Source organism: Sorex fumeus, unplaced genomic scaffold (genome assembly GCF_029834395.1).
Source record: "Sorex fumeus unplaced genomic scaffold, SorFum_2.1 ptg000055l, whole genome shotgun sequence".
Lineage (NCBI taxonomy): Eukaryota > Metazoa > Chordata > Mammalia > Eulipotyphla > Soricidae > Sorex > Sorex fumeus.
In genome coordinates this window covers 1089173-1114571 of record NW_026606112.1, presented here as the reverse complement: position 1 = coordinate 1114571, position 25399 = coordinate 1089173, and the positions used below count along the sequence as shown (strand labels likewise).

At 43.7% G+C, this 25399-nt stretch overlaps 1 protein-coding gene across 2 annotated transcripts in view; it reads right to left on the bottom strand.

The window, feature by feature from the left end:
* ATP8A1 (ATPase phospholipid transporting 8A1) overlaps positions 1 to 24869 on the bottom strand; it is a 244009-nt gene extending 219140 nt beyond the window's left edge. Inside the window, exon 1 of one of the 2 annotated variants that reach the window (XM_056125630.1) lies at positions 24578 to 24869. In XM_056125630.1, coding sequence (XP_055981605.1) covers positions 24578 to 24626 — 49 coding nt within the window. In that variant the 5' untranslated portion in view covers positions 24627 to 24869. The remainder of the gene's footprint in view (positions 1 to 24577) is intronic. The other variant, XM_056125629.1, reaches the window with a different exon arrangement.
* Between the last annotated feature and the right edge of the window lie 530 nt (positions 24870 to 25399).

The following is a 25399-nucleotide window of genomic DNA, read 5'->3' as shown; positions in this document are numbered from 1 at the left end:
GCTCCAGAGGGGAAGGAGAGCACGCAGGAAGAGTCATCGTCCAGGAAGCAGACATTCACCAGATGCTGTGCTTGAAGAGGCCTGAATCTTGACTGTCCAGCTTCCAAATGTAAGAAATCAATTAATTCCTGCTTGCTCAGAATCCACCTACCCCACTTAGGGCCTATTCCTGTAACAGCTCCAACAGGCTAAGACATGCTAAGGGGGGAAAAGTCTAGTAAAAGATTTTTTTTTCCTCAGTGAAGTTCTAGCAGGTGGCAATAAGCTTTTTGGGTCACACCTGGTGATGCTCAGGGGTTACTCCTGGCTCTGCACTTAGGAATTACTCCTGGCAGTGCCCAGGGGACCATATGGGATGCTGGGAAATGAACCCAGGTCAGCCGCATGCAAGGCAAACGCCCTACCCACTGTACTATCATCGCTTCAGCCCCGAAAGATTTTTTAAGAATTTTTAAATACTTTAAAAAAAATCTTTTACTAGGCTTTTCTTCATGAGAGCACAAAACACAGAATGTACTGACCACTGAGTATCAGGAAAGTCAGTGGTGTGGAGCCTGATGTGAAGGCAAACCCTCAGGTAGCACTATGTCATTGCCCTTCAGAAGGTGGAAGAATACTGAGCCTTGGGACAGGTGTCAGTCCTTATTTGGTATCTATGAACATTGGGGTTTCAGATACAGCCAGGTTGAAGCTGGATACAGCCTCTTCCCTTCCCATACGGATTTTTCTTCAAGAATCTCTATAGGGCAAAGGAAACTCAAGGCAGAAAGACTGGAACCAAGCTCTTCCCTTAATTGTGGATCACAGTCACTGTCACTGTCCTCCCATTGTTCATTGATTTGCTCGAGCAGGCCCAGTAACGTCTCCATTGTGACACTTGAAACTGTGTTTGGCATATCGAATACGTCACAGGTAGCTTGGGGATCATAGTAGTTACAGCAATCCTAATGGACTAGAAGGGCACACTAAGAGATCTCTAAATAAGAAGAGACACCAAAGTGAGGTGACACCTTGGTCCTAGGAGCTGGGTGAGAGTAGGGGCTGGATGGTTCCAGGCAGAGAAAATGGCTGGTGTCTGGGCTCTCTTCGCCTAGGCTCTGTGGAAGAGTCCTGTGAAAATGCTAGTCTATACAGTATTTGAAGCTGAGTTCAAGGAGCAGACCCTTTGAGCCTCAGGCAGTGGAAAGCCCTCAAGCAGGCATGCTGCTGGAACAGGGGCAGAGCTCTGTACCAAAAGCAGGGAGTGAGATGCTCAGCCCAGAGGAGCTGGCTGCCACCCCAGCACCATCTCCTCTGGTCTCTAGGAAACCTGGTAATATGGGCTCCTTCATCCACAGTGGCACGAAGAACTGGAAGTCAGCTGCAGAGATGTCCGAAGGCCAGTGGCTGCAGGGATTGCCTTGTGTTAAGCACCTGATTCTCAGTGGAGTCCTAGCAGGTGGCAGTAAGCTAATAGTGACCAGGCAAGAGATCCTCAGGAGTATTCTGGAAGGGGCAGGGGGAGAGATTGACCAACGTGGACGGTGAGAGCGTAGAATTATATTCCTTCAGCAACTTTGATGAGATCTTATCTTACACTCTAGAAACAGACAAGTTAGACCTGGGCATACAACAACACATCAGCCCAAACTTCCTTTAGTAGATGAGAAAGAAGATGACCGGTACATTGAAGTAAAAAGAAGAGCAAAATGTGGGGACTTTTCCCTACTTGGAATGATGAATACATAAACCAGCCAGCCCAAATAACCCCCACCCTGATTTCCATTGTGTCATGCTTATTTTTGAAAAGTTCTCCTACAAATTCGTGGTCTTGGAGAGAGAGTACAGGGATTCAGCCCCAAGAACTACCTGGTCCCCCAACCTTCTCCAGATGCAGCCCTAGAGGCTTCTAAGCACTGCTGTGTGAAGCCCTGAAGGCCTTTGGCACTGCTGGGAGGGACCAGGAAATCCATGGTCCTGCTGGAGGCCTGAACAATACTCAGTGTTTGGGCCCCCTGAGCCTCTCAGAAAATGTCACTCTCCCCTTCCCCCAACAACAAAAAAAGTAATAGCAACAACAAAATACCATCTTTGACCACAATTATGCGGACCACAAATAGCTCTATATTCATCCACAGACAATGCCTTCACTGAGAGCAGCTGATGGATTTCAAGGCAAAGCTAACTAAAGAGAATCTTCCCACCATTCTGCCCCACAGAATATATACTGCTATTTGTTCCTATAATGGTCTGTCCATTGGAATGGTGCCAAGTTCCCTACCATTTGACAGGTAATTTAGAGCCCTCACACATATAGGTCATTACAATTCATTAGTCCCTCTTACCTCACTGTCTTGACTACCAATGACCAAGCTGGCCTTTGTGAACAGGAAGTGAAGGAGAGAGTGGCACATCCCTTAACAATCTTGAGCTTTCTGGAAGGTCAGGCCTCTGGTTTGACTGTAAGTTCTCAAAAAGGGGAAGCTTCTTAAGGAAGAAACACACTGCAATCCTGTGCAGTTCTTGCAGTTTTTCTAAGCACAAGTCCACACACTGAAAAGTGTGTAATTACTGCAAATTCAATGAAAACAAAGCCTAGAGCTTGGCTGACTATTTTTGGGATCCTCACTGTGACCCCTGCTCTCTGTGCCAGTACTAAGGTGGATTACAAACTCTGAAGTCCGCCATGAAATAATTCTTTCAAGCCTCGTATCATGAACAGTCAAGAGAATAATCCGTGGAAAATGGCAAAGCCAACAACAAAATGTAATATTAGACAGGTCCTAGGTTGACCTTATTGGCACTCATTAGACTTCTGTTTCATAGTTTCTAAAATAAAAAAAGTTACAGAAAATAGTTGGTTTTAAATAAAATATATTTATTCAAGTAATTGCCAAACACCTGACATTTGCGTACACGGTAATTCAACCTACTCTGCTTACAGAAGTAACAGGAGTAGACAATGATAAATTATACCCGCAGAGAAAAGACCCAGGCCTCCTAAATAATACTCAGAGTGGGTCCTTCATCTTGTCATTGCCTGCTTTCCCTGCAACAGTGAGAGTTACCTAAATAAATTAAATGCCTGTGATTTACAGTGAGCACCCAACTTTTGATGAATTAACAAAATGAGCAAAAACATGCTCAGCAATACACTAAGAATAGATCATCTCAGAGCAGATGCAGGTTACACAAGTCCTGAGATCAGGATGCTTTGCATCAACCCAAAGTGAGTGTTATTATATTTTTGATGAGAGAAATTTACCATAGGAAATAACGTGATTTATGTCCTATAATCAATTCAGTTCTCCCAAGTAGACCCATGTGAAAACTCAAGGAACCAAGTGCTAGTGCTTGGCAAGAAATTGAGAAATTAAGAAATTCATTGGGACTTAACAAAGAATCTCAGAGCATCTGGTCAGAATAGGCTGGAGCACCCACCCAGTCCCATAGAAAAGACAAATGTGTCCGTATGATCAAACTCTTCAGCCTACTGGAATACCTTGGTAATGGGGTCACCATACCCCAAATCTGTTAACCAACATGTCCCTTCCCCATACAGAGTTGAGAAGAATACTACCACTGTGCAAATCCATGATTCCATCTTTTCCTGATCATTACTACTTCAAAGTTCACGCAGACTTAATCTTCTAATGGAATTATTACCATCCAACACTGAAGGTCTAGGGACGAATCTACTCTTTCTGCAGGTGACACTGTCCCAATCATGTACAGATCTCAAAGAGAGAGGAAAGCAATCTCATTTCCCTCATTTTCCAGTTTTAGGAGGCATCTCAATGTGGCCCTAACTACAGACATACAAACTAAAGATTACCACATTTTGGATTCTTTGGAGAATCACTCAAGCATGCTTTACTCCTATGTCCACAGTGCTCAGCCAGACACCTGATATCCACCAACAGTATGACAATTCTCCTTAAACTCAGATAAAGTTCTACCAGTCAAATTTTAGCTCACACATTCATATACCCATCAACTTGAGAAATAGAAATGAGCAAGGTTCAATAAAGTTTTCTGAAACATTTTAGCTTCTTTAAATAGTTTGCTTTTCATGGTCTATAATCACAAAATCACAAATCATCCTGTTATTCATCGACTGCCTCGAGCAGGCCCCAGTAACGTCTCCTTCATCCTAGCCCTGAGATTATATTCAAGGCTCTTTAGGAGAATGAGACCCATCATTGTTACTGGTATTTGGCATATTGGGTACGCCACGGGGAGTTTGCCAAACTCTGCCGTGTGGGCAAGCTACATTCGGTAGACTGCCAGTTTGTCCAAAGTAGGAATGAGATAATAAGATGTCATAATAAGATGTCGTGCAGCCGCGCAGTTCCGGGAGCTGGTTTTTATAGTCTCTGGGTCTTGGTCTATGATGGGATTACACTGCGCCAGGGGGCCAGCTGGTGGGTGTGACCCCCGCCTACTGGGATTTGGAGGATCTGGGTGGAAGATGCTCGACTCCAGTCCGAGTAGGCTTGGAGATCTCGGCCCCAGAACCCGCGTGGCTTTGTCCCTCTGCCAGTACCTTCATGTGTGCGGAGAGTGGTCTCAGCATGGTGGTGGCTGGTCCTGGAGGTCTTTGGCTGCCGGAGCCCTGGTCGGGGCGGGGAGGAAAGCTCAACCCGCTCCACTCCAAGGGGCTCCGGCGAGGGCAGCCAGGGGTGGGGGCAGGAGACCGACCTAATGGTCTATAATACCTTATAAAAAATTGAGTCACTCTACCCAAATTGGGCTGGAGTGATAGCACAGCGGGTGGGCATTTGCCTTCCCTGAGGCCAACCCCGGTTCGATTTTTCTGTCCCTCTTGGAGAGCCCAGCAAGCTACCGAGAGTATCCCGCTCGCACGGCACAGCCTAGCAAGCTCCCCATGGCATATTCAATATGCCAAAAGCAGTAACAACAAGTCTCACAATGGAGATGTTACTGATGCCCACTCGAACAAATTGATGAACAACTTGAGGACAGTGCTACAGTGTTACCCAAATAAACCATTCTGCCTAGCATTCAGTGACAGTAATAAGAAGACTTTCCCCTATTTATATAAAATAGAAAATGATTCGAGAATTTTGAAATCTAGTTACTTTGAAAATTCCATATTTACTGTTTATAATATCCCAATGGATTAATCCACCCAGAAGGAAAAAAATTGTTTTCTGAACTATGTTTTATGTAGTTAATGATTAAAATTACTTGATCTTCTCTAGGTACAGACAAACCTGAGGGTTTCAACAAAACAAATTCTGCCAATTTCACTGTTTCTGAATTCCTGAAGGAACAAAAATTTTGATACTGAAATTTACTTATCACCATTAGTTATTGGATGTGCTATATGAAAATACTTCTTAACAAAATAAAGATATATGAGAAATATCTTCCCAGTGACCTTTTCACCTTTCAGCAATAATTTTCATTACCAAGATCTAAAACGCTGATGGGTTTGCATCCTAGAGACACTGTGACAATCAGTATTCATCATCCCCAAGAATTTTTTGATTATTGAACCCTCTTTGTTGTAATGAGGTGAGTTTTGGGGTTTTTTTTGTTTGTTTGTTTGTTTGTTTTCTTTTTGGGTCATACCCAGCAATGCACAGGGTTTACTCCTGGCTCTGCACTCAGGAGTTACTCCTGGCGGTGCTCAGGGGACCACATGGGGTGCTGGGAATCGAACCCGGGTTGGCCGCGTGCAAGGCAAACGCTCTACCCACTATGCTGTTGCTCCAGCTCGTGAGGTGAGTTTTAACTCTATTAGTAAACTACTATGAGATCCAGCACTTAATCTCTGGGGGTGACTTGCTTCCCCTATAAAAGGAGGAAGGTAGGATAATAATCTGACATTCTCTTCCAGCTTCATATTCTGAGAAATGAGTATCCACTGGGCATCAGGAAGAAAATGTCATCTCTTCATTAGGTTAGAATAGGAAAATATAAAAATGAAATTAAAATGTCACCACTTGAGTCTTTATCTAAATGGCTCAGAGAAAAAGCAGCTTGGATAATCTGCAGTCACAGTCAACGGGTACTTTTGATGACACCGACATTGCCACATTTGAAAAGATAAGCAGCAAAACTGCAATGATCTGGTGACTACCTGTTATGATAGCAACAGCTAAGCTTACTATTATGTCAGCATATAAACTTCTTTTATATTTCTGCCCAGATTCGGGGTCACATGCTCATTGCTCACAGCAGAATGTAAGAATGAAGAGTGCTCAACTGTTATTTACAAGAAAGGCAACTAGTTCTCATCCACAAGTTACTGCAGAAGTATCATCACTAATATTTTTCATCTTTTATCACAAATATCATGATCCTATCACAATAGTTAATATGCTACTCATCATTAGTTTACTTATTTTATACATATGTGTGTGTATATATATATATATATATATATATATATATATATATATGTTATGGGTATATATACTTTCTCTTAGCCTCCCACATGGGGCAGGAGGCCTGAGAGCATCACCAGTGATTCTCAGCCACCAGTTCAATGCAAGCCCACCATGCTGTTGATGCTTAAGGGACTACGCAGGGCCAGAATCAAATGTGTCATAAGTACTGCAATAACTCCTGGTTCCTTATTCAATCTACTTAAAGTACCTTCCATGGGCAAGGCATTTTAAATTTTTTTATTTGGGGGGAGCATTGCTAGAGATTGAATCCAGGGCCTTGGTGCTCTACCACCAAGCTACCTTCCCAGTCCACAGGCATTTTTAAAAAAACTTTCAGAGAGTCAAGGTCCCTTCTTCAAAGGACTTAATTTTCCAAGAAAGCAGGGTAATTACCAGCATGATAAGGGTGAAGAAGGAAACAGTGATCAATATAAGGAGTGAGAGAAGTCTCTGTACTTCTGAGGCTGGAGTGATAGCACAGCAAGTAGGGTGTTTGCCTTGCACACGACAGACCCGGGTTCGATTCCCAGCACCCCATATGGTCCCCTGAGCACCGCCAGGAGTAATTCCTGAGTGCAAAGCCAGGAGTAACCCCCGTGCATTACCAGGTGTGACCCAAAAAGCAAAAAACAAACAAACAAAACACTCTCTTTACTTCAGTTCCATCATATAGAGACAGGTGTAAAAAAATCATGCATCTTTATTCAATGATGCTTTACCTCCTATACTATCTCTGGTCCCTGCACTGTGGAATTTTAGTAGAGGCATCTCAGTCCTCTTCTGGAAATCAAATACTGTGCCAATTCTGTATAACACTGGCAGTTGGGCTCTATACTTGTGTGACACTAGCTGCCTTCTGTGTTCTGCATGGAATGATGACCTGGAACAACACAGTCTCAGGTGGTTTAGAACCTCCCCCAACAGGCCTGCTTACTCAATCAATTCTCGGATGTAACAGCTGCCTCAACCAAACCCTGAGTCCAGCATGCCATAACTACGGCTTCTTAACCTAAGGAACTTGTCCAACAGCCAAAGAGCTTGCTACCGTCCTACCTTCCTCAACTTTGCATATACCATGCAACTGTGGTAAAGCTCACTACACTCTAATCTTTCTTAGATAAAAAAAAATGTTATAACAAAGAATACCTACTAATTTTGGTGATCTAAAATGTGATAACGTACTTCAAAAAACTGCTACTTTTTGTTTTAGAAGGAATCATTTCTAAAAGGAATGTGCAAAAGTGGAAGGTGAAAAACCTTAGCTTCTCTTATGGAGAACTATTTATGGTCAGAAGATCATAGTTTGAACATTATTTGGAAGTTGGTAAGGTCCAACCTAGTTCTAAACCACAGGTTCCAAAACTTATTTGGCCTGCTAATCCTTTTTCAAAAGAAAGAAGTTACTCAAAATGCTCCTTCCAATTTTACCTTCTGTATACAAATAGCACCTCTAAATTGCACCTGACTCCTTGGGTCATTCCAGAGCCCCTTGGAAGGGTGATGGTATTACCTGCTTTGGGAAATATTGTTCTAAACCTTTATTGAAGCACATCCAGTGGTGCTAAGGGCTCACTGCTGACTCTGTGCTCCAGAATCATTCCTGATTATGCTTGAGGTGCCATATGTGATGCTGGTGATCAAATAGGAATTAACACATAAACGGCAAGCTCCTAACCTAATATCAACTCTCTAACCCCTGTTCTAAAACGGTAGCACTGAAGATACAGCTGTTGATTCATTCACTCAACCAATTTCTTAACTCTTAACTCTTAACCAACTCTTAACTCTATTTTGCCTCAATTGGCATCCGTTAATCTTAATGCAGTGTTTTCACTATGACCCTCTTAGGAAAGGTCTATGAGATGCTATGAAATGTCAAAATACCTTATTTGATCATTGTTCATTGAAGTGTCATGTATACATTTTCACCATTCGACTTCTGAGATATAAACTTGGGTATACAGAAATTGAGAATAACAACAACAGATGTTACTGGTATACCTAATAAGCACTGAGCATGAGACAGGCTTAAGAGCATATGTGAGCATCTATCAAGTAGGTAAACATGGAGAAGCAACCAGAATATGGAGATGTGACAGAAGACCACAAAGAAAGCTCTTACATATGATAAATGTTTACTAAATTTTCTATTTTAATAACAGACATTCAAAACTTCCTCAAACATTATGGTCACAGCTTCTAACATGATACCACTGATATATTTTCCTACTACAACCCTTTGTTACCATATATGGTACATGATAAGTTTTCTTTAAGTCTCATTGTGGGAATTAATCTAAAAATAAGCAAGTGTGAAACTCAACAGCATTTCTTAACTAAAACAGGAAAAAAAATAGCATGACACTTCCTGCACTCAGACTGACTTGCAGCAAGTTCCAAAAATAATACTACAGATGCTAAGCATTAGACTCCGAAAGTGTTCCTGACTTTCAGAAGCTACTAGTCTTCATAGCATCATTTCAAAATCTATGGTACACCTAGTGTGGGCTTTACACATAGGGAACAACTGAATAATACCTAGAAAACAATGACCTTAGACATGCATGTAGCACTGCACTGTAGCACTGTCCTCCCATTGTTCATTGATTTGCACGAGCAGTCACCAGTAATGTCTCCATTGTGAGACTTGTTACTATTTTTGACATATGCCATTGGGAGTTTGCCAGGCTTTGCAAGCCAGATACTCTCAGTAACTTGCCGGGCTCTCAGAGAGGGCCAGGGGAATCAAACATAACACTTGGAAATAATCACAGAAACATTTATTGATATAAAAATAAGGCTAGCATGACAAAGAACAATGGAGGATATAAGAAATTCAATGATATCCATCTGGTACTATCTCAGACATAACTTGGTCAAACAGAAACAAGAAGGACTATGTTACTAAGATGGGCATAGTAGCAGACTGCATTAGTGATGAGGGGTTACAACTCCAAGTTATCTACCAGCATCAGCCAGGAGTCTTGCTGCTGCACTAACAGCACTGTTGACTTGTCTTAGCATTCAGTTTGTCACTGGGAAGGAATACGAGCAAGAGGAGGGGTGGATAATGTGGAGTGAATTCTAATCAATGCAAGTGGGATAAAGTAGGAGTAATGATACTCGTAGGAAGCACAAATGTTCCAAAGAGCTTTTGATAGAGTGGAAAGCACCAGAGCATGCAGATGAATATTAGACTTCAAGAAGACACATCAAGTTCTTAAGAACCTCTCCACCTCCCCCCAACCAGAAAGAAGGCAAGAAGACCATCCAGAGCTGACTGGTGGTGAAAATGTCCCAACAAATGGTAGCAGGGGACATAATTGGAGATCACTGAAGTCACATGGGAAGGCTTTGAGCAGGAAAATGAAGGGACAGACCATGAAGAAAGTTGGAAATCAGTTCATATGTTCGATAACAAAAGAAAAAAAGTGGTTTTTATTTATTTTTAAATTTTTTAGTTTGTTGCTTTGGGGGTCACGCCTAACTGTGCCCAGGGCTTACTCCTGGCTCTGCACTCAGGTTCTTACTTGTGGTAGGGTTTTGGAGGACCATATGTGGTACCTGGGACTGAAACCTAGTCAGCCGTGTGGAAGGCAAGCGCCCTACCTGCTGTACTATCACTCCAATATAGAAAGAGGTGTTTTTTTGTTTGTTTATTTGTTTCTAATTTAGAGGCTATAAAAATGCCCCCTGGGTGGGTTGAGTTTCCCTCCCTACCCCAGAAGAACTCCGGCAGCCCAAAACCTCTAGAATCCAACTGCAACCATGCTCAAGGCCACTCTCCACACTCTCCACAGGCTTGGACAAGACTCACCTATGAGGGAACCTTCAGAAAAACCCAGGTATGTGGGACCCATGACTGAGATCTCTAAGCTCGCTCAGAACAGGACTGGGCCTCTTCCCCTTAGCTCCTTAGTTTTCCAGTAACTTGGCAATCAACACCCACAAACTGGCCCCCTCATCATATAATCTCATTGATGGCCAAGATCCAGAGACTAGGAAATAAAACTCTGAGAAGAGAGTGACATAGAATATTCAGAGTGTGTGTTCACATTTGCAGATGCGCAATCTCTTATGCTTTAACCCACTGATATACCAAAAGTAGCACACATTTGTTTGGGTTTAGCATATATGCTTGTAATCTCTTATACAAGGTCTTAAATGGCTCCAGGATGAAATACAACAATCTTCACACACTTGCCTCTTATGGTGGTCGGAAGGTGCATGGTGGTGGGATTGGTGTTTGAATATTAACTGGAACGATTGTAAACAACTTTACGAAAATAAAATAAGATAAAAATAAATAGAAAAAAATGCCCTCTCAATTTGGAAAATAAAGATTTGATGGATAAGTTCTGCCAAAGTGGCAGATGGTGTCATATTACAGATGGTGAAATACAAAGCAGAACTTCTCAATTCTTTCTACCCGCCTATCATTCTCTATAAAGAATCACATACTTGTGGCTGACCTGGATTTGATTGCCAGGTGTGATCCCTGAGCACAGAACCAGGAATAAGCCCTGAGCACCACAGGTAAGGCTCAATTCCCACTGTCATCCCACAAGTCATTGCATTAAGACTCAGAAGATTAGAATGTCAGCCGAGAGTGGGGGGTAAGGGGGAGGAGAAGTGTGGGAAGAGCTGGGGAAACATACTTTGCCTGCACAAGACCCTGGTTTGATTCCCAGTGAGTGCCACACAGCTCACCAGAGCATTCCTGGGGATAGCACTGGAGGCCCTAGAAGCCAAGTCTAATATTTCAGAAAATAATTTTTAAAATATTAACTCTGAGGGTTATCAGTGCCATCCACAAGCAGGTTTTCCTTGTAGATCTTGTGGATGAGCATTAATGAATGAAGCTGACAAAAGTGCTTGTAGATGGTGATGGGGTTGGTGCTGGTATACTGTATGCCCAGAAACCCTATTATGGACAACTCTGTAAATCACAATTCCTTAAATTAAAAATAAATAGTTTTCTTTTAAAAATGCTTGTAGGAATTGATAATCTCACTGATTTCAAAGGCAATGTGTACAGAGGAAGACCTAGTTGAATTATAGTCTGAATGAGCCAACTTTGAAAAGGGGCTGGCAAGACAGTATAGTGGGTAAGGCACCTTACTTTCACAAGGGTGACATGGGTTCAATTCCCAGCACTGCCAGGAGGGACCCCTGAGCACAAAGCCAGAAGTAAGCCCTGAATACTGTTGAGTGTGTCCCCAAAACAAACCAACCAACCTAAGAAAAAGAAACTAGTAAGCAACGACAAAGGTACCTTAATTATTATAACCTTCATTTTTAGAGTGATTTGAACACTTTATAAAATGAGGGACTGGAATGATTGAACAGGGGCTCTAGTACTTGCCTTGCATCCCACTGACCCCAGTTTGAATCCTCAATAACACACATGGCCCCAAGTCCCATCAGGGCCAGAAAGAAACCCTGAGTACCACTGGGACCCACCTCCCCCTCAAATAAAAATAAAATATCAAGCAGACACATGACTGGTTCCAACAGACTTATTAAAAGCAATACCTAAATAACATCATTTTGTTGCTTATTCTCAGAGTGAGTCAGCCCAGCTTGATGGGCACCTGCCTCTTACCTCCATTGTGACTTTGAACGAAAGGAAAAAGAAATTCCTTTTTATTTTTAACCAAGTCTTAACTGTCAGAACACCCAGCGATGGAATGAGTCTACCTGCTAATTATGACTCAGCTGGAGGCAGCCGTGCTGCACACACAGCAACAAAAACTGCCCAGGGGCAGTTTAACCTGGTAACTCAGGGAGCCAGGAGAGCAGTGAGGACAGGGTATGATGCTCTCCTTTGTCTGTGGATGATGAGCAGGGTCACCATCTGCTCTGTCAAATATCCAATAAGTAAGCTAGACTCACAGGAAGCCAGGAAGGAGTGCTGGAGAAAAATGCTTCATAGGTCCTCAGAGGCCCTTGAGAAGGGTGTGGTGCTGGGGTGATGTGTGGACATCTGTGGGCAGGACGAAAGACCCTAAATGGACTGGTTAGACAGGATAGTTCAAAGGAGACTCCTGCATGAAAGCAAGGGAGGCCTGGCTACTTTCAGTTGCCAACCTGTGGCTAAGAGGGAGGGCAGAAAGCCCCATTGAGCATATTAAACCAGGCCTTGAGAATGTCTTAAAAGACCCAGTTGTACATGCAGTGACAGTAAAGCTGTAGCACCTAACAACACCACTGACCAAGCAAATGGAAAAAAACATAAACAAATGGAACTACATTAAACTAAGAAGCTTCTACACTTCAAAAGAAACAGTGACCAAAATACAGAGAGAGCCCACAGAATGGGAAAAATTATTGATCCAATACCCATCAGATAAGTGGTTAATATCCAGGATATATAAGACATTAGTAGAACCATCCAAGAAAAAAACCTCCAACCCCATCAAAAAAACGGGAAGAAGAAATGAACAGACACTTCCTCAAAAAAAAAAAAAAAGAAAATACAAATAGCCAACAGGCACTTGAAAAAATGTTCTACATCACTAATCATCAGGGAGATGCAAATCAAAACAACAATGAGATATCATCTTATACCACAAAGACTGGTACACATCAAAAAGAACAAGGACAACCAACGCTGATGCAAATGTGGGGAGAAAGGTACTCTCATTGTTGGTGGGAATGCCAACTGGTCTAGCCTTGTTGGAAAATAATATGGGCATTCCTCAAAAAACTAGAAATTGAAATTCCTTATGACCCAGCAATACCACTTCTGGGAATATATATCCCAAGGGTGCAAAAAAGCACAGTAGAAATGATATCTGCTCCTGTATGATCATTGTAGTACTGTTTACAATAACCAGAATCTGGAAACAAACCGAGTGCCTGAGAACAGACAAGTGGTTGAAGAAACTATGGTAAATCTACACAATAAAATACTATACAGCTGTTAGGAAAGATGAAGTCATGAAATTTGCTTATAAGATTTACATGAACTGTCATGCTAAGTGAAAATGAGTCAGAAAGACAGGGAGAGACATAGAATGATTGCAGTCATTTGTGGAATATAAAATACATAATATGAGACTAATACCCAATGACAGTAGACACAAGGGCCAGGAAGATTGCTCCATGGCTGGAAGCCTGCCTCATATGCTGGGGAAGAAGGCAGCTTGGATAGAGAAGACTGAGTCAATGATGGTTGGAGGGATCACTCAGTATGGGAGATGTGTGCTGAAGGTAGATAAAGGGCCAAATATGATGGCCTCTCATATCTGTACTGCAAATCATAATGACCAAAAGTAGAGAGTAAGAAGGAAATTGTCTGCCATAGAGGCAGGGGGTGGGATGGGGTGGGGATGGTGGAAGGGATACTGGGGACATTGGTGGCAGAAAATGTGCACTGGTGGAGGGATGGATGTCACTGTATGACTGAAACTGTCATGAAAGCTTTGTAACTGTATCTCATGGAGATTCAACAAAAATTAATTAATTAATTAAATACAGCCGTAGCACCTACAGGTGTGTGACAATGCTGTCAGCCCTGCCCCATTCACAGGAAGAATAGGAACATGCGAGGATGAGGGTGCACTGAATGGATGCTCCAAGAAGTTTCCTTTAACCTTCTAATCAAATTCACCCAGGACTTTTTTTTATACCCTTGGGCCTTCAGATGCCGCCACCACCACTAATTACAATCAGATCAGCCCCTTAGATCTGCTGGCAGAGCTGTGATCAGGATTCAGCACACTGGCAAGGGCCTCTGGAGAGAATAAGCAAACGTCGATACACTTCAAAGCCACTGCAGCATTTGAAAAGTGCAGCATCCAACACCGGGACAGTTTGATTTCTATCTCTACTGCTCACCAGAGGCAGCCGCCAGTAGCATTGGCTGAGCCGCTGCTTAAGTACAAAGGCTTTCATCTCATTTCTCCTTTCTGAAGAATGACCCTGTTGTGTGGGGCAACCCTGACAGCCTAAAGAACATGATGAAGACACAAAAGACAGTTCCCATGGACTTCACTCACGGCGCACAAAATCGGGTGGGAGAATCACCAAACCCACACTGATGAAAGCATGATTCCTTGAGGTCTGTAAAACACAGCAACGGGGAACAGACGCTAGAGCTGATGAAAGGCGAAGAGAATGGAAAGCATCATTCTAGCTTAAACACAATGCTCCTTTGCAGAGAATAAGAGAAATACACACAAATTTTGGCACTGGTGTATCCTGCTGTTTTGTAAATTTTTTTCTACGACACAAGAAAGTTTCCAGCTCTTCACTGCTGTGGCATCATCTTTAGGATCCCAGAGCCCCAAAAAGCTGTCTTTTCTCAATGTCTCTTTCTTTCAAATGTATACATCTTCCCCAGCAACAAATCTATAAGATCTACCTTCAATGACATCATGAAAGACCACTGTCATCACAACCACTGCCACCTAAGCACATCTCTCCTTCATTCAAGTCCCATTCCCAAGACAGAACCAGACCTTCCAGAGGTTGGATATTGAAAGCTCCTTAGGAGATCCTGCTCTGTGGCCTGACTGGGTCTATGCTCCATTCAACAGTCAGATTATTTATGGGTAAAGGTTATTATTCATTTTCCAAAGGACACCAGGAGTCTCAGAGAGATTAAGTGACTTGCCCACGGCCACATGGCCTGGCAACATCACAGGTTGTATATCACATTGAGCCCATGAGAAGCCACAAGGGCCTCGTTTAATTTTCTCTCACATCAATTCCTTACAAGGCATCTCTTGAATGCCACCGACAGTGGCGGTAGCACTGAATGAGCAGGGACTCAAGTTTTTTCACAAAATATTTCTTTTGGAGGCTGCTATGTTAGGTAGTCTGGTACCAAACAGACTAAAAATATACACAGAAAGAGTAAAGATGGTGACTGTAGAGACAGCTCAAAAGGCTGGAATACAGGCTTTCATGTGCAAGTTCCAGAGGTCAATCCCCAGCACTACCAGGCACTCTGAGCACAGTAGGGTATGGCTCTGCAGACTCCTGACCACAGTGGCACTCCACTCCACAAGACCTGACAGCAACATATCTTTAGGCCTAGCACTGAGCAATCCAGTTTGTTTGGCCAAATATTTCCATGAGTGGCCCTTGGGTCCCTGAGCACTGTTTGGGAGAATCCCTTCTTTCTAAAAGACAAAAATTCTATTATTTTTGTCAATTAACATTTCTGTTTGTTGGTTTTCATTTTTGTTTTTGTGCCACCTTCAGCTGTGCTCGGGGCTTACTCCTCTCTTTCTGTGCTGATGGATCACTCCTGGTAAATTCAGGGACCTTATGTGGTTTTGTGGATTAGACCAGGGTCAGCTGTGTACAAGGCAAAGAGCCTACCCAGATGTAATATGTCTCCGGTTTCAATGAAAAAAGAAATTAACAATAATTCTCACTAAACCTATGAAAAGTGTCTAACATAAAGAAAATAATAATTTACACTGAAAACTGTAGTACTCAGAACTCAATGAAAACATCCAGGAGAGCAGATCACCAGCCCTAAGGATGAATTCCACAGGGAAAGAAACTAATAAGATCAAGGGAGAGTCAACTCTTGAGCACCTGGGGAAATTAGAGGTTCCTTTCTCTCCTGTGCTAATTATATGCACTCGGAAGTCAACAAAAGGCCAACACATGTAATCATTCCTTCACTTAACTTCAAACAAAAAGCCAAGACTAAGTAGCTATCTGGGTTTAAACTAAAGCCAATGATTCACAACTTCCTTGCCATCCCAAGTCAAATCCTGGTTTGTGAAAAGATGTCACATTACACTACAGAGTATGTCACATTAGCATTCAAAATGCAAAGCCTGCCTGCAGAAACCAAAAGGACAGAAGAAACTAAACTCACAAATCTACCATCTGAAGACTGGACGTGGAATCAGGAGTGCCTCCTGGGTACAGAGCCAGCGGTAATCCCTAAACACCATGGTATGGCTCCCAACTAAATAGAAAAGAAAAAAATATGAAATGATCTAAGTGTCCACCCACACCTCTACACCCCTTTGTAAATGATTACACACTGAAAGAAAGATATTTGTTGCGTGAATATTCATTCAGTTGGAGGCACTGAGACAAGGAATGTGAGAGAAATTATATTTCATGAAGGCTCCCGGTTTGTTCAGAAGCTGTGACAAAGGTCCTGAAATCTCCTTTTATTACCATCCTATTGTTCATACCTCTAAAGGGCTCAATACAGTGAGGTCATCAACAAAGAAAGATGTTACAGGAAGAACATGCAAAGCCACAAGCTTTTCTGCATACTGAAAACAAACAGGCTAAGTACCTAGGATCTGCTTACTGAAAACAAACAAAGTAAACACCTGGGATCTGTGAGAAGAGGAAGACTGACAATTTCAGTATGAAATTATAAAATTATTTACTGAAGGCAAATTAAAGAAAAAGATGTTCAGCTTCATGCAAACCAGTCAGTACACACGAGTCATCTCGCCTTTTTTAATGGGACCCTTGCTCCTGCCCATGTGCAGTACAGTCTACACGGTCTCATCCTTACGGCTCATCCAGCCCCAACAGATATTAAGCTGCTGTCATCAAACTCCAGATCCTGACATTCAGCAAATCTCTACTGAGCTCCTACCAAGTCGGGAGGGGGAGGGGGGTGCGGATATAAGTGTCAGAAGACAAAGTTTCTTCCCATGGGTAAAGGTGATCAAAAGGGGAAAATTTCCAGTGGTAAAATATATTCTGGGGGCATAATGTACAAGATGTTGACTATAATTAATACTGTCTACTGAAATCTGCAGAAATCTAAAAAGTTCTCATCACAAGGAAAATTTTATTATCCTTCTGCAGCACGTATCTATTATATCATTGTTCTGTACACTTTGAAGTAATAAAATGATTTGTGTTAGTTCTATCTCCATAAAACTAGAAAGTACATTTTTAAAAACCCATCCTTTGTGAAGTTTGTATGAATATTCATAAGAAGGATGTGCATAGAATAGTAAGTGGGAAAATGATTTAAAATAGCAGCAGATGATCTCATTTCTCTTAACAAATAAATATATGTCACTTTCCTAGAAAACACTTGGAATGGGTGTATATTAAAATGCTAATAGTAGTTATACTCAGATGACCTATATTTTGTTTGGGGGCCACACCTGACAATGCTCAGGGATTACTCCTGGTGGGCTCGAGGACCATCTGAGGTGCCAGGGATCAAATGCAGGTGGGTTGTGTGCAAGATAAGTGCTCTACAGGCAGTACTATCACTGCAGCCCTGGACTGGGAGTGATTTTTAATGTCTTCTTGACACCTTTCTGCGGTGTGAGTTTCTCTAATGATCAGGTGTTACTTCATGCTTAAGACAACCCAGGTAAGATCTTCCATGAAAAGAGAATGTAAGAGCGATTCATTTATTGGACAAACTTCAGGTAGGGGCTAAATATGTGGCAGGCAAAGCTTATGAACAGAGCAGAGAGCAGAGAGCAGTGATGAACAGACCACCCCCAGGTCCCTCCGGTGGTGCTTGAGTTCCAGTAATAGGGTGTCAAGTAGGTTGGAGAATCTAATCTAAGATTTCCATTTCATTCAACCATTAGTAGATACCTACTACGCGTCAGGGTCCTAATTTAGAGAAATGCAAAAGTCAACAAAATACAAACATCTCTGCCCCCACGGAGCTTACTCTGCAGGGAAGGAGAGCTCTGGGAGGAGTGAAAAATGGAAACTTGGCTTTATATTTTCTCTCTCTATTTTTTTTAAATTAAGGCACTATGATTTAAAAAGTTTTTCAAAGTTAAATTTTACACTCTTAGTTTCCCAGATCAGTCCCACCACTGGAAGAGTCAACTTCCCGTCACCAGTGTCCCCAAGTTCCCTCCCATCCCCACCCCCACCTCAGCCTGCTTTCTTTTTTGTTTTGTTCAGTTTTGGTTTGGTCTTTGGTTTTGATTGGGGGCAACTCCTGGCAATGCTCAGGGGTTATTCCTGGCTCTGCACTCAGGAAACACTCAGAGTTCATGCACAAAATATGGGATGCCGGGGATCGAACCCGGGTTGGTCATGTGCAAGTACTGTCTCTCTGGCTCCCCAGCCTGCCTTCTTGACAGGCACATTTTAAGTTTGGTTGTTATACTTCGGACCCCTGGGGTTTGGAAATACAGCTATACACACCTTCTCTCTATCATCAGTGTACCTAAGGCCCTTGATCTTTGCCCATTGTTATTTCCCATCAACTTCTTGCTACTTGCCTCAACTTCTTTCCCTCTTTGTTCTTCTCCTTCCTCTATTCTGGAGTCAAGGGTTACAGAGTTATCCTTCTTTTAATCCTTCCTAATGCAACTATATAACTGAACCCAGGCAGAAAACATTTTAACCAGCTTCAATAGCTGACCTCTACAAACTTTCCTCTGGTTGTGATGTCCTCAAAAAAGTTTCACTAATTTGAAATTATATAATGGTTATAATGGGGGTGGGAGATGCGTGTGGTACTGTTGTTTAGGGAACTCGAAAAATAGATTTTGCACATTCAGTATCTCTTGAACTTCACAAAGAAAGAAAATGCCATGATTAGGGGATTTTCAACACTGATTACAGGAAGTATCACAAACCCTGTCCCACAGAACAAAATAAGCCTTTCCAAAGGTTGTCCATATTTCCTTTGGGGTATCTTTCATTCAGCACACCCTTTTTTGATTAGTACTTCATTCATCATACTGTTCTAGATCACTGGCTAAAAAGCTGCATACAGCAGGTACATAAAATATGCTTTTATTTCAGTTCTGTCCTCAGAGAGTCATTTGATTTAGAGTAAAAGTGAAAAGAAGCAAAATTCTTAGCTTTCTTAGCCTCATCTAATCCTGCTTTCTAATAAATGTGCCTACTATTAGGATATTAGATAGTATCTCTGAACTTAAGATTCCCTGTAGACTATTTTTTTTTTTGCCATATCTAACCTCCAAATTTCTAAGAATTTCCACAACATGGCCATTTGGATATACCCCAATTGCTTCAAAACCTGACTTAATGTTCCTTGTATCGACTTTCCTTCTCAGCTCTCTGATCTCTCCATAGATTTTTCCACCAATCAATCAGGCTCAAGACTGTAAAGCAGAGTGCCTTCAAATGTATTATCATCACCAGAACATTTTGCAAGTTTATTAAGAACTTAGTGCTCCAAAACCCCTCTCCCCCATCCCACCAAAGATGTGCTGAACAGCAAAGCCACATGCCAGTGCAGGAAATTAGTTTTTAATGAGCGCTACCTGGGTTATATGAATATTAAAATATGGGATTGCTGCTTGAGAATCTCCTTTCATTTTGATTTGATTGCTGCTCTATGTTCAATGTTATCACAAAATCCTAGGATGTGACATCTCTGACCCCACTTCCTCATTCTCCTCGCTATTTTTTGCACACTCTTGATTTGTCTTGCATGGGAACTTTTGCTTTGGCTGTTCCCCTTCCTGACCACCTTCCCACCAAACTATTTCTTTTTCCATCTCCTTGCAAACTTGTCACTGAGGACAAGCATAACGTAGGGATTTAAAATTGCAACCCATCTACCAACATTATGAATCGTAACTCCCCTTTACTTTCCCCCTATTTTTTGCAATTGTTCTTACCTCCTCCTTGGAAGAGAGACACTGTAGGCCGGGATTATTCTTTTCCATGCAGTGATAGACACCAGGTACACGGAAGGGAATTACCTATGTCATCAGGAAGGGGTTTAAACTATTTACCCAGACATCTCTCTGATTCCAGCTTCCCCATTCTCAGTGCTCCTTCAGGACTTTGTATTCATTTGTGGACATCACAGGTGGTGCTCAAAAGCTACTTCTTGCATGTTGTTTACAGAAAAGGGGGGTCACTCCTAGTGGTACTCAGGGAACAAAGTGGTGCCAATTACGAAACACAGGTATGCCACATCTAAAGAAGGTGCTCCAGCTTATCCAGCTTTCTCTCTAGACTTTAGGCCTTTATCATATTTTCATTAAATTATTTTTATAATGGGTTCTGTCTACAATTGCCATTCCCTTCCTCCACAATACTTTATTACTTCCAAATATGCCTTTTTTTTAAATAAAGGAAAACTAGATATTGTAACATTTATGTAAATTTCAGGGGTACTTCATTATAAATCAAAACCCAACATGTCACACTCGGTTCCCTCTGTGTAATTCATCTTTCATTATACATTTTACTTTTTTTTTGGTGGGGGGTGTGCATGGTACATATTGATGGTACATGACAAGGTCAGGCTTCCTTAAGCCCCTTCCCTTCTTTAAGAGGTCTGGAATAGAAACTTGAGGTCACGAGATTCTCATGTGTGTTGGATGAGTGGGAGGCCAATGGCTGAGGGCCTCTCTCTTCCTCTTAGTGCTCTCACTGGGATTGTTGTTCCTGGGGTTCTTATTCCTTGGAGGTCACGAGGAATGTGAGCAACTCTGTTGCTGTCCCCAAACTCATTGTCATACCAGGAAATGGGCCTGATGAAGGGTCCTTGAGGGCAATGCCAGCCCCAGTGTCCAAGGTGAAGGAGTGGGTGTCACTGTTAAATGGCAAGAGACAACCTGGTTCTTGGTCTTCATTTAACCCCCTCATTTAACTATATATTTAAACCTCTTTTATGCAAATTATTCACTTTCCTATCCTCTTCTTTTCTACCAACCATTAATTTGATCTCGCATGTCTAAAAGTTTATGTTTTAAAGCATTCCTTTGTCTCCTTATAAAGCATGTGTGAGTGCAGTCTTGTGCTGTTTGTGCTTTGCAGCTTAATCTAAGACAGTTCCTTAGTAATATCATGCCCTAACTTTGGCTCCTAACTGAACCCCTGAAAAACATTATACATTGGTGTGGTATGTTTGAATGAGAAATTGTGTTAATGAGCCTTTGAATAGTCCATTCTACATCCCAAGGATTGATCTCAGCAGAGAGAACATCCTGTAATATAGCAGTACTTCACCTATGCAGATTGACATCCTATTCCTTCCAGTTTTCTTCTGCTCCTCACCAACTTCCTTAAGAACACTCAAAGAAGTGCTCATTTTCACCCTTTTTCCAACTGGTTACTCCTTATCTTCAATTCTTTCCAACTACTGAAACACATGGTGATGCCTCTTAAAACTACCACTCAGACCTGCAAGCCAGCATCAGCAGCATTAACTGGGAATGTCTCAAAGGCCACTGCAGCTCCACGCGCTGACCTACTGATTTAGACTGTGCATTTAACAAGATCCTCAGGGGCTTCGTGTGTACCTTAAATTTAAGAAGCCTTTCGTGAGCATTCATCTCAAATCAGTCCTTAATCAGGGCTTTTATGATTGGCCTCATGCTTTATGTCCTGTCATACCATTGGACCTGTGTCACCCACAGCAAACACAGTGCATAATTAGTAACAACTTTTGAGACTAGTTATTGTTCTTTATTTCATGTAAGTCCTTGTGACCCAATGTAGTTAGTTGTAAGTAACTTACATGCAAGAATGCAGTATTTCTGGCCAATGTGGAAACAGGAACATAACACTACCTGAACCATTTCTTGAGAGAGAGAGAGAGAGAGAAAGAGAGAGAGAGAGAAAGAGAGAGAGAGAGATCAGAACCACTAGCACCAGTGGGAAACCAGAATTAGAAAAGGCAGGGAAGGAGGTACTCCAAGTACATCTGTCTGGCTCTGCCTCCTTCCCTCCATCCAGTCCATTATCTTCTCAGGGTCAGAGTTCCTGCTTTTTCCTATCAGCATTTGTAAGACTGCAAACAATGGACATTCCCTCCCTATCATCCTGTTCACCAGTAGCTCTTTCTGCATCCATTGACAGTCTGGAAGATTAGCCCTCCCAGGGAAAAGATGCAAAGCACAGAGAATCTTCTGGAGCCAGACCATCAAGTCATGTGTATGAGCCGCCTATGAACTGTCTGCTCTTGTGTCAGGAGCCCAGCTTCAGCCAATCAGCTGAAACCAAGGGGTTTGCAGTGCAAAACTCTTTAAGCAGGAGGAGCTGTCAACCCAGAATATTTCTTAGGACAGAAGAGTGTGGGTAGAGCAGGCAATGAGCCACATCACCAGCCCACGAATCAGTATTTAGACTGTCCTGACCACAATCCCAGTGAAATGCTACATACAAAATAAACTGAAACTAACCAATGTAGGAGGGATGGGTCATTTCACAAGTAGGCACCCCAGAGTCACTGACACCCTGCTGGACTCAAGGGCAATAAAAAGATTCCACCAGAAGCAGTCCTTGTTTCCCTAGGGCTCTGGATCCAAAAGTGTCACAGACCCAGCCACTCTGAACCTTGAGCAAATACATCAGTCACGGTTTCTCCAGTAATCATATGGGCCTTTCCCAGTCTATAGGTGTGTTCCCAGGTTCCGTGAGCAATCAGGAAGAAAATGTGTATGCACCAAGCAGAACCACCACCCAGGCTTGCGATCTAAATACAATCTACTCACATGCCACACAGGTTTTCCAGGTTTCTTTTTCTGTTGTTTGTTTTTTCCAATTTGGCAGATCAATCCCAACCAGGACTACTGTAATTTCATTACCAGTCTGACTCAGTTGGATGTTAAAGTAGAAAAATTCATTCATCCTACTAAGATGTGGGGCAGGGGAATATGGAAAACTGTTTACTATGTATAACTTAATACCATCATTTGCTCAACTGTGAATCTAAGATTGTCATATCCATGTATTTTCTCACTGAGACAAATGACATTCCGTGTGTACTAAATTCCTGTGTGAGACACGGGTTAGATTGAACTCTTGTGTAAACCCACATCAGAGCAGTTTAATTTAATAGCCCCTAAAGGTGTAATTAGACAGTCCTAGATATTGGAGCCCTAGTCTCCATTTTTAACAGACTGAAGAGAAGAACAAAATGGCCTGCATCAAACCCCTACAATCCTATTACCTACATTCTGTACTTTTTTTTTTCTTAAAACCTGTTCACACCCGCCTCACATTAAAGAATGGTGTGGAAAAACAGGTGAAAATCAGAGATGATGGAAGAGACAGATTTTCTCCAAAACAACCCATTCCTCACTTTGCAGGAGTCAAGGGTCAAGGGCTGCTTTGCTGGAGGGAAAAGGAGGGGGAAAAAAAACCATCAAGATAGATAAAATCTCGGCTTTGCAAGGATCCAAAACAAGCCATCTAAGCAAGAGGTCGGCCTCCACAGAACAGGGAAGATGCCAAAGCCATGAACTCCTCCAAAAGCTCCCTCACCTCTAGCCTGGGGCATCTGTTGCACCGAGCTGACAAGTGCAGAGGATTCAACAGCTGGCCCAGGGTGGAGCAAAATCAACAGCTTCCACCTCGCTCAGAAAGTCAACGCATGGCATCAAGGGAAAGGGTAAAATAAAAACCGAAACCCCAGACTCCCACCACAGGAGGTGGAAACACAGAGGCTGTAAAGCACGGGCCCCGCTGAGCACCCAGACCAGAGGATGGCTGGTGAGGCTCCGTTAGAGCCCACGTTGCAGATCAAAGAATCCTGCAGCCTGGGAAAGGCAAACCCTCTTCCTTCCGAGACGCGACGCTGGGACTGCAAAACACTGGGGGCGCGGGGGCGGAAGGTTGGGATTGTGTTCTGGGTGCAGAGCCCGAGGTGTGTTGTCTGCTAAGATGGGAGTGAGCTGGAAGCCAGTGACAGGCAGAGAAATAGGTCCTCGACTGAGCAGCGGCGGGAGGACACTAACTGGAAAGGGGGGCGGGGTGGGGGAGGACGGGAATCCAGAACCTGGAGAGGGTGTGCGGGTGAATCTGGGGGGTAGCGTAGGGAGCAGTCCTCCAGGGTCAGATTGTCTGGAAGAAGAGGTGGTATCAGGCGTCTTTTCCCCGACACACACGCCGTGCGCGCGCGAGCGGATACACACACACACACACACGCACGCACGCACGCACGCACAAACGACCCCAAGCTAGACCCGCGCTGCTGCAACCACACACACGCACACACACTCGAAACCCCAAGCTAGACCCGCGCTGCTGCAACCACACACACACACACACACACACACACACACAACAGCACACATACACACTCGCGACCCCAAGCTAGACCCGCGCTGCTGCAACCACACACACTCGCGCGCGCGCACACACACGCACACACAACCCCACGCTAGACCCGCGCTGCTGCAACCACACACACACACACACACACACACACACACACGCACGAGACCCCACGCTAGACCCGCGCTGCAGCTATAGTCACTCACCCTCTGCTCGGGAGCGGATCTCCGACACGGTCCTCCGCATGGTAGGCATCGCGGCGGCCGCTGCAGGACAGTCCCGGGCCGGGACTCTGCACCTGTCACGGCGCCGCGCGGTGCCCAGTAGCCGCCCGGGCTCCGCCGCCTCCCCGGGGCAGAGCTGCCACCGCCCGGAGCGGCCCCCGCACGCCGGAGGAGGAAGCGACCCCGAAAGGCGGCGGCGACCGCAGAGTCGGGCGAGCTCTCCAGCAGCTGAGGAGGGGGCGGCGCTGCGAGGGGCGGAGCTCGGGGCTCCGTGCCCGCGCCCGGATTTGGGGGGGTAGGAGATCGCCGGGGCGCGTGCACGAGCTGCGGCGGCCGCGCGGCGGGGGAGGCGGGAGAGGGGCGGGGACGAGTTGGGGGTGCGGGCCGCGCCCCACCCCGACGCGGGCCGAACCATCGCGACCACAAGGGAGGGGGGTGGCGGATCCGCTCCTGGCCTCCTTCTCCGGGCGCCTTCGCCCCCTGTTGCCTCTTTCCTTTTTTTCTGATCGTTGCTAAACTCCTTCTTCTTTGGTCTTGGTCGGAGAAGAGGGGGTGCGCTGGCTCTTGCACCCCCCTTCTAAGTTCTGTTTCTTCTTACCCCCTAGCTTTTCATAACAGTGGAGCTGCCCGTAGTCTGGAAGATGGGCTTGGATCTAAATGGGCTGACTAGGGGCTTGCAATGGGCGGGGATGCTAAGATTAAAACGCAGCCGGCTTGGGCCAAGGGTCGCGTGTCGGCCGCCTGGCTGCATTTGTAACCGGCCTGCACTGGCAGCAACCCTCGCGGCCCGGGTCGTTCTTTTTT